This window comes from Labrus mixtus, chromosome 21, assembly GCF_963584025.1.
Source record: "Labrus mixtus chromosome 21, fLabMix1.1, whole genome shotgun sequence".
Lineage (NCBI taxonomy): Eukaryota > Metazoa > Chordata > Actinopteri > Labriformes > Labridae > Labrus > Labrus mixtus.
The window spans coordinates 18,264,422-18,274,876 of record NC_083632.1 but is presented as its reverse complement, the minus strand read 5'-3'; the positions used below and the strand labels follow the sequence as shown (position 1 = coordinate 18,274,876).

The window sequence follows — 10,455 nt, the reverse complement described above, 5'->3', positions numbered from 1 at the left end:
TATAACTATGGCTAACATGTATCGTTTTCAAAATCAAAATAGAGCCGTTTACAAAAAATTCACCCCATACAGTGTGTGCCAGTGATGACAATAACTAATCAGACATTTTGTGATTTGTACCAGGCTGTTGTTTATTTATGCTGTAAAAACGGCTTTTTTGACTGTGGTGTGGATGTGACTTCCGGTGTTCCTGGAGCCAGCCTCAAGCGGACACTTAACAAACGTGCAGGATTTTTCACTTCTGCATTACCTTCATTTTTCAAGACCAGAGGTTGCCTCTTGATGTGTGCGTGTAAAAGAGAGAGAGCGAGTTACATTCTTTATAAATCAATCCGAGTAGATTTGTCTGGGTATTATCTTGGCATTTTCAGTGTTTCTAACATTTTTGTGATGTAACTAATGTGCTTTCCCACCTAAACCAACTTTCCTCTGTTGCTATGACTTTCTTTATAATGTACATACTTCCACACCCACACACATGTACACATATGGACAATAAAAAACATGTCATGTTCACTTCACAGAATATAAGAACAATATTTTTGAAGCATAGACATCTCGTGAACACATTGATACAGATAATAACTGACTATTAAGCTAACTTCATAATAATATAACTATTAAATATAAGCAGTATAATGGAAATGTGTGTTGATTTATATACACAGAGAGATAACTTTTTGCTGTAATGAGTCTATAGAATAACATTTAAGATCTTATCCAGTGTTCAGATTTAATTTAAAAGTTCTTTATAAAGTATTGAAAATTCTGAAAGTTCGTGTTTACAGTTTTGTCTCCTAGTCCACTCAATCAATCAATCTTTATTTGTATGGCGCCGATTCATAACAAATGTTATCTCACTTTACAAAAATCAAGTCAAAGCAACATTTAGCAAAGTTACAGTGGCAAACAAAAACTTTAAAGGCAGGAATCTGGAGCAAAACCAGGCTTGTGATAAACAGCCATCTGCCGAAGCTGTGTTGGGCTGAAGATGACCTGTTCCCCCAGTAGTCTAAGCCTATAGCAACTAACTGGGAGCTGGTCCATACCTGTCCCAGCCCTTACTATAAGCTGTATCAAAAAGGAAAAGATAAAGCCTATTCTTAAAAGTGAAGAGGGTGTTAGCCTCCCGGAGCCTGACTGGTAGAGAATTCCAAAGGAGAGGGGCCTGATAACTGAATTCTCTACCTCCCATAGTACATTTAGAGACTGTAGGTACCACGAGCAGGCCTACATTCTGGCAGTGTAATGTTCTCATGTTCAACATGAGTGGACTAGGAGGTTTTTTTTTTTTGGTTTTTTTTTAATAAAGCTGTTTGAGATAGGGGTCACCTGATACTCTTATTTTTATGTGTATATAGCCTGTGTTTAAATGTTGCCACACCAAACAAGATTATTTGTCTTCACTTTGAGAGGCTTATTTCAATGGTTAACAATATTTGTACACGTAAAAGAAAACTGCAACAACTTAAATTGATTTGTATAAAACGTAAAGTACAGCTCTACTTTTTAAAATCGTCAAAAAATTCAGAAAACTAAACCCTTGAGAAATGTTTTTTATTCATACTTTATTCATCTCTGAGGTGAAATTCTGGTTTTCACTGTTATTGAGAAACACGCTTCTCCCACACGTTGGCCATTTCTGTAACTAATTTTTCCATCCCAATTTTGGGGGAAAGAGAGGCTTAAAGGTCACATATTAAGCAAAATACACCATGTTTACACTAATACACTAATATGTGTCCCTAGTCTGTCTAAAGAAAACCTTAATCATGGGAAAAGTCCATCCTCATCGTCTTTTGCCTTCTCCACTTTTCAGAAAATGTGTGCTCAATCAGGCCGTCTGGAGATTTCCCCTTCATGACATCACAAGGGGCAGTAACCCCTCCCCCAGATAGCTGACACTTCCGAGGTTAAGGGTGTGTTCTGCCCTCTTAGTCTGCTTTCTCACCGCAAACAATCGGGCATGGTGCAAGAAAGCCAATGCATTCCAAGCCCTTCTAGAGGGGCGTGGTCGAACACAGACGACTTGTGTTAGAGGCCTAGTCCACACATAGGCGGATATTTTCCAATATTTCCTTTCGTGGACAAGCAAACTGCCCTTTAGGTCACTGAAAACGCACAGCTGCTCATGGCTGCGCTCATGTTCCAGAAATTGATCCAGTGGGGCAGGGAACGCGTCATCCGATGGAGGAAAATCCATGGCGCTGAAGGATTAGGCGCAAGGACTATGTGGAAAGTGGGGGTTAGGAGCTTGGAGAATTACTTAAACTATAATATGTGACCTTTAAGAGGTGCCGTCTCCTTGTGCTAAAAGTAAATGTAAAAGATTAGAGTCTATGTTCTCAAATCCATATTTTTTCTATGAAAATACAACACAATTTTAAAAAATAAATATGGGTTTTGATGTAATTTAAACTTGTTAACTGTAAAGTCAACCTTTACTGATTTATATTGTATAATGTCCAGTGTTCAAAATAAAGAATTAACCATCAGTGTGTGTTCTTCCATGTCATTGAGTGCATACTGTATTTGACCTGTTGATAACCAGTTGTTATGTCCACATCTGGTTCTACACTGCCAACATCAGGCAGAGTTAAGTAACTACAACATTGACTATGGCTGGTGTACTGCAACAAAACAAAGGGATATTATTAAGACGGGGAAACTTGTTAGTAGAATTATTATAGGATTCGACCATGATTTAAAAATGGGCATTGTTTGCCTAATTTCACTTAATGTCCTATTGCATGACTGTAAGCAAGTTGAATTCAAAGAGAGAGAGGATGTTATGGCTCGGTACGGAGTTTGGACCACTGGAGCAGGTGACAGGCACTAAAAAACAAGTTATGGTGTTTAATAAAAATTGCAGGCAAAAAGAGAAACCACTACAAGGCAAAAAGTAAAAAACCAAAAGAGCCTGGCTGAATGCTTGCTGGTTGAGCTGCACTGAGCAGGTGAGTCTCAGACAAAAAACAGTATATACTCGTAAGATAAAAAGTGCACGGGCAGTTTGGACAAGCAACAGAGCACACCACACTGCAAAAGCCCCCAAAATCATAGAAAAGTGTTTCTGATACTGCAGCGCCCTCTAGTGCTAAAAGAGAGTGATGTTGAACTTCTGCCCAATTATTGTTTTTCATGATCTTAGAGTATTATAGATAAAAAAAATAATGTGATGAGACATTATAGCTCTGATTATTATTTATTCACAACAATTATTAATTTATTTTACATAATGCAAATATGCTCCAAGCTGGTGTCCTGGCTGTCTGCCTTAAATCACTCCTGGCTTAGACCATTTTTGAACTCTGTACACGTATCCCAAAGTCCATGATAGACATATGCAATAATAGAAAATGATATCCAAATTTCACTTCAGAAGCCTAACAATGACATCTGCATACAACAGTACACCAAAACTAATAAAGTGCACTACAGAAAATAATACACATATCTATATTTACAGGTACTCTGACATAATTCAATCAATCTTGTAGGTTTTACAACTACAAAGAAGAATACTGTTAAAATTAAACAAAGTGACCCATTGTGTGAAAGTTTTGAAGTCCCCATTCTGATATATTTTATGAAAGTCAGTATTATATTGTGTGGGTATGATAAGTGTCTCATTAAAGGGTTGTGTATCCTTTAGGTTGACGTTTTACAGGAGATATTAAATGTATGGCCTGCTGGTGCAACTGGATCAGCAAAGTTGTGACAATTTATTCTTGGGTTATTCTGTGCTTTAAATTTAATTTCAGGGTGAAATGTCAAATAATTGTTGAGATGTTTCATCACAATCCAAAATGGTGAATAGGCAGACAGAGACAGCAATCCATATTATGTCAAATACACTTTACCATGTTTTTATAACACTAATATGTGTCTCCAGCTTGTCTACAAAACCATGAGAAAATCATTTAGAATGACGCTGTTACTGTGAAACTAAAAAGGAATACATGTTTAATCTGCATAGTCAAATCAAATACTTCTCCATCCAAAACCCCAAATTAACATTACAGTATGGAGTACACAGAAAAAATATTTGTACCTTTTGTTCTCTTCCTACAGTGGGTCATGATGTTTTCCCGCCTGGTTGCCTGTATCAGGTCGGGTATGCTGAACAGTGTCATCTTGACCTGTTCCACTTTTCTGGTCATTTTGTCTCCTCTTGTTCTCCCTCTCAACCTCACTTTTTCATTCACTTTTTCTACAATGTGATTGCATCAAACATTTTCATGAATCTAAACTAAACTAAACTAAAAAGTCCCATGCAGCTTTGAAATATTGTTTTAAGAAAACAGTTGTTTTTTTTTTCTCCAATAGTCGACACACACAGAGATAATCATTAAACCTCCAGGTTGTGCTGACCTGGTTACATTTCCACCTCCATCAAAGATTGAAATCTCAAACCTCTGTGGCTCTTAAATTCTCTCAAGAGCTTCGGGTAATATTACACTAAAAAGCTTCGATCCAATAGTTATCACAGGGCCTGTCAATAACACTTCATTGACTTTTTTTGAATGCAGTAGTCTTTGTTCTATGTTTCTGTGATTTACTATGGAGTCTTCAAAAACTAAAAGACAAAAAATAATTTAATTTAGCAGCAGACTTTGAGAACATACACTAATGCTTTATTTTAAGGTAAATGAAGTAATGAGGCCCATATTATTCTTTGTTAGAGGTTATTATAGGTCAAACAGAGTCTTCTGTATACCACTATACACACATGTATTGCTAGGTTATCAGAAATGACTTAATAATGGTCATACGGTTCTAATAAAAACATTTAGGATATTTTTAAAAATGTGGTTCTCTGTCAGGCTGTGACCAAATGATGTATACGATAGCTGCAGAGTTACCATATACGTGCATTAAGAACTCATTCTTATAAATACCCCTGATTACTGTTCAGATGCATAATGATATGCACATATTTAATTAACACGGAGCTATAGGCCTCTACTCGTTCAGCTCAAAACTATCTCCAGCCAGGCTTGAACAATCATCATATTTGATGAATGCTCATACGGTGTCCATAGGGGTGCACAGGAGAGTGTGTGTGTTTGTGTTAATAGAGCTGTCTGATGGATTTATTAAGACGTTTTGACCAAAAAAGGCAACACAAGACATTAACGAGTCAAAGGAGATGGAGTGGCAAAACAAATCCTAAAGATTTAGTGCATTAGTTATACAGGCCTATTATTTCGGATAGCCAATATATAGATATATAATGGTTAGGGAGTAAAGGATCAAACCCCCAAAAATGCTTTAGTTTTGGAGATACCCCAGATGTCGAACAAAACACAACAAGTAAATTAAAAAGGGAGGCTATTAATTTAATATAGGCTGCTAAAATCGAAAAAAAAATCAAGAAATGCAATTAAAAAGCCTATCGGTTAACATGTTGCGATATGGTGAAAAATAACGTTTTATTTAATTTCTAATAAATAATAGGGACTGTGCGGACTGTGAGGTCTTAGAAACGCTGCTTCCTTCAGTTCACGTCAACTACATTTCCCAGCATGCATTGCGGAAGGTCAAAGGTTGATTTAGCATGTATTTGCACACAGCAAAAACACCCGCCTGTCAGTGAAAACATTGAACTTTATCTTCAAATTGTGCAATAGTCGTTGTCCCCAAGACATATACTGAACTGAGAGTTAATGAACGACCGCGACATCGCTGCTGTAGGAAACAAAAACCCTGAAGAGCACTCAGTACTACTGGACTGCTGCGGAGGACTCAACAACCTCGATTATTCAAAGGTAAGAAAAAAAATGTTAAATACGGAAGTCCTCTCGGTTTAAAAGTTCAGTGTGAATCAATAGAGCGGCTCGTGAATCTCCCGGTTTGTCATAGCACTTGGTTTCGTCCATACTACACCCATGATGTCGTCATTGATGAGAGTCATCCTACATCCGGGTATCAAATAAGACTGCAGGTTAATACCATCGAACCAGCTTCAGTAGAAAGACATAAGTGCATTATCCGAATAGTATTCAACCAGACTTGTTCATAGTACACATTCAGCATGTCACAGCTGCCTGTTCTAGCTCTCTGATTGGTTGGCCTGTCAATCTATACCTTGACATCTCCCCCATAAATTATCTTTTGTCTCCTTCGTGTAAATTAAAGAGCATTACCTACACATAAAAAATGTTTTCTTTAACTTTTGATGTACTGCCTATTATGTATAATCTCAATACTTTACATTAAGGGATTTTACACATGAAACAAAAGTGTGTTACTTTAAGATTATTAAAAATGTACTGAACATCAACCTAAAATCTACAGAGCTACATTGGAAATTTAGACACGTGGCATTAATAAACACATTTTTATATTGTATTTCAGATCAGATTCATTTAACTACGTTTTTTAATTTATCATGAGTTGTTTTTTTCCCCTAACTGTATTTTTGTTGTTTGTTTTAGATGGACCTGACGCTCATGCAAGAGCTCATGAAATGTATAAACCTTCGTGATTCCAGCTTTTGTGTAGCTGTGATTGCCATCCTTTTCAACCCTCTCTTCTGGAATGTGGTAAGAAGCATTATAAATCACACAGCAGAAGTTGTACCTTAATCTACAGTACACACACACACACACAGTATGATATTTAAGAGAACCATCATGATCTCATGTCTGCTGCTTTCTTTCTCTTGTCATTATTCAGGTGGCGAGATGGGAACATCGTACACGGAGACTCTCCAGGCTCTTTGGTAGCGCCTACCTGGCTTGTTACTGTCTGGGTTTCGTCATCATATTGCTCAACGTGTATCGCAGCCACAGGTGAAATGCATAACCCCACTAAACTCATTCCAAGCAATTTGATCATTAACTTTGATTGATTATTAACTTCTGGATAAGAGTCCGTTTTAACCCTCAAAACATCATTGAATGGTCACTGAAATCAGTTTTGGATTCTTTTGGATAACATTAAAGAGGAAAACAGGTGTGGCAGAATGGATGCAAAGTCGTTTAACAGGTCTTATTTATAGTGTGAATTTTAAGAATTATTAAGCCTGTGTGTGTTAAACCTGAACACTTACTTTTATCATGTTTATGAATTTACCAGAAAGTCTTTGCGCTGTCAGATATCAGTAAAAGCAACTTAGCATCGAATAGTAAGTAGGGCCCGACTCAGATATGGGATTTTTGGGGTGAATACTGATATTGATATTAGGAAGAGAAAATAAAAAAGGTTGCCGATATATGGCCGATATTTTTATTAAAACTGTCTTCAATCTGCAAGGATATATAAATATAGATAAATGCAGTTATCAAACACTTACACAGATAATGCTTGTTGTAATCCATAAAGCACACTATGCTGGTGAAGGAGAACTGATAGTGTAATACAATGATACTTAAATTAAACTGGTGATTAATCTAGTAATATCGTAAATATCTGCAATTAAAATGAGGCAATACTGATAGTCACTTGATATGCTAATATCGGCCAATATTATCGGCTGGCTGATTAATCGGTCGGGCTCTAAGACATGCTACTTTACTCTATTGCCATGTCTGCAAACAAAATGACATTGCCGTAGCATGTTAACAAAAAATAAAGAATAATAATTAACATACAGATTTTTATAAAGAAAATATGACATCCATTTAATGGACTTAAGAGACCTGCATGGATAATAGGTGGGGGTTCCTCTTACTTAATCTTGGCAAAGTCACAACTGCCCAGTTTGTGGTGTAGTTTGTGAGCTCACAGTGTTTAAGTTGGGGTCAGTTTGTCTATCAGAGTGACTTTTACATTGTTTTAAGTCTTTTGTACTTCATCCATAGCAAAACAACAGATTCCCTGTGATACTTTTTTAATCACTGGTGCATGTACTGTGAAAAGTGACATGTAGTTTCTATGATTAAATGTGTTTTGTTTGTTTTGCAGTATGACAGTGGTGATGAAAGCCCAGGCCAGGTGGGACGTGTTGGAGAGGACTGAAGTTTTCTACGCTGGTGCAGCTCTCATAGTACTGGGCACTGTGCTGGTGGTGAGCAGCTTCCTGGTGCTGGGATTCACTGGAACATTCCTTGGTAGGTATTATGTACATAATAAGTCATCAGATAACAAAAAAGGGTATTTCAATGAAAGACTTTATTCTTAAGAATAATAACTTCAACAAGAAATAAATCAAAATACTAGTTGGCACCAGACCAGAACTTGTTTTATTCAACAACAAACAGTACATAGTGTAATACACATCTCTGTGTGTGTGTGTGTGTGTGTGTGTGTGTGTGTGTGTGTGTGTGTGTGTGTGTGTGTGTGTGTGTGTGTGTGTGTGATTTGTTTTGCAGGTGATTACTTTGGAATCCTAATGGATGACAAGGTGACGGGCTTTCCCTTCAACATCACAGAGAACCCGATGTACTGGGGAAGTACGGCCAACTACCTGGGCCTAGCACTCATGTAAGTGTGTGTGTGTGTGTGTGTGTGTGTGTGTGTGTGTGTGTGTGTGTGTGTGTGTGTGTGTGTGTGTGTGTATGTTTACTTATTTTTAAAGATGTATTTTTGGGCTTTTTGTGCCTTTATGTATAGGATAGGGATAGGAAAGTGGATAGTCAGAACATTTCACTACCCCCTCTTCTCTCTGTATGTCACTATCATCTCTCTCCCACCCTTGCTCTTATATTTTTTTAATTAATCTCTTAAAAAGAAGATCAGCTCTTGAATAGTTCTATGAATAGCTGTGCACTATTTCGTGTCACATACAGGAAGACGTCTTTGTCACAAAGTAGTTCTAAATCAAAATGTCTTGCTGACATTAAACTAAAGCGCTGAAAAGTTCTGAATTTAGCGCACTCATTTATAAATGAACGCCCAGGGCATGATTTTACAAGAGTCTGTTCTAGTAAATGGCAATCATATTTTTGTCAAAGTAGGATTTGTAGGAACTCAATACATCGAGTCACCAAAAACCTTGTCTTCTGGAGTGACACCATGTCCAGATTCTAACCCTCCGGTGTCGTTCTTTTTAACGGCCCTTTTGAGACATTCGTGGTCAAAAACATTCATGAAAATATTATATAGCAATATCTTCCCTCCACTATTTTGGTTTGAATGTTTTAATCAACTTCAGTCCTGATCAAAACTACCATTTATTTATTGAATTAATTACAGGATTTTAACCCTTTAAATGCCAGTTTGATGAAATGATGTGCAGTGTTAATGTTTTGCTTCCTCTGCTACATTTTTGGCACAAAGGTCCTAAAGGTGAACCAGTTTTCTACATGATTAACTGCGGGGTAAAACATGTTTTAATAAATGGAGGAGGGCCTCTGAATTTATCTCTCGTTTTTAGGAGAAGAATTAGTTTATGTGGGTCTGCATGAACAGTTCTCCCTTCCAAGAATATTATTTATTTTCCTGACATACTGTATTTATTTTCCTTAAAATATTTCTGATATTGTGATTACTTTATTAACTATTTCAATGTAATCATTTTTATTAAGATTAAGATACTCTGTTTTAGTACCTCATTGTAAATGTTTGACTTATCTGATGAAAATGAAGTTGCCCACACAACAATAACTTGACCCCTAACTCTTTTCTCGCCCTGTCTGTTTTTCAGTGGTGCCAGTCCTGTTGGTCTTGTCCTGACTGCCTTTGTAGCCGTGGTCTACAGTGTTGCAATAACGTTTGAGGGGTACGTATTTCTCAGTACTGTGGACACTTGTCAAATAGGGCTTTCACATTTGCAGGAATCTCCTGAAAAATTCCTAAAAAAACACATTTTGAAACACAAGGCTTCTCTTAAAACTACACAAACGAACCCGGCACAGAGTGGTAAAGTGTTCTAGTCTCTGATTTATTTGTAAAACTATATGTTTTGTTCTGCTTCATTTACAGACCATTCACTGAACAGATCTATGCGGAGAGGATTCATCACAGCAAGCATGAATAAAACTCCACCTACCAGATACTACTTAACGGTTGGGTCAAGTATCCCCCTCTCTGTCAAGAGATACAGCAGACTAAACAACAGACAAACCTGTTATTCTACGTCCAGTCTGGAAAAGATCAACTTTATTAATCCTGCGAGGGGAAATTACATTTTACACTCTGTTGTTGAGACATGCTACACACACATTGACTGAAATACACACACATGCATAAACAGGATCCTATGGACACGCACTGGGGGGGGGGGGGTATATTTGCCTTGGCACAGATTCTTTAAGATTCCCGACTCAGCCCGTATCAGGACTTGAACCAACAGCCCTCCAGTTCCCATCCCAAGTCCCTACAGAAACCCTCATCTTAAAGTCTTAAGTATTATTTCTCCATAACTGGGATAGTATGTATTAAGCCAATGAAAAATGTTGCTTCTCATGGTTTTACAGAAAGTATTTGGTCTTTCCATAGTAGGAGCTGCACGTGTGAACTCATTATCATGATTTTATTGATTTTAGATGCACCGTTAAGTCACGTCAA

The 10,455-nt window shown here is 37.2% G+C and overlaps 1 protein-coding gene across 1 annotated transcript; it reads left to right on the top strand.

Moving 5' to 3' along the window:
- The first annotated feature begins 5,541 nt into the window (after window positions 1-5,541).
- pemt (phosphatidylethanolamine N-methyltransferase) lies at window positions 5,542-10,037 on the top strand. Its single transcript, XM_061028792.1, has 7 exons — window positions 5,542-5,771; window positions 6,441-6,548; window positions 6,682-6,797; window positions 7,912-8,057; window positions 8,319-8,430; window positions 9,593-9,667; window positions 9,871-10,037. Exons 1-7 carry the CDS (start codon window positions 5,670-5,672, stop codon window positions 9,923-9,925), a joined length of 714 nt encoding a protein of 237 aa, XP_060884775.1. The 5' UTR covers window positions 5,542-5,669; the 3' UTR covers window positions 9,926-10,037.
- Window positions 10,038-10,455: the final 418 nt, after the last annotated feature.

What these genes read in the sequence shown, in the direction of transcription:
- pemt (XM_061028792.1), top strand. Translation starts at nt 5,670, where the DNA reads ATGAACGACCGCGACATCGCTGCTGTAGGAAACAAAAACCCTGAAGAG. An exon ending in AACGTGTATCGCAGCCACAG is followed by an intron (nt 6,798 to 7,911) that starts GTGAAATGCATA and finishes TTTGTTTTGCAG; the next exon opens with TATGACAGTGGTGATGAAAG. An exon ending in ATTCACTGGAACATTCCTTG is followed by an intron (nt 8,058 to 8,318) that starts GTAGGTATTATG and finishes TTTGTTTTGCAG; the next exon opens with GTGATTACTTTGGAATCCTA.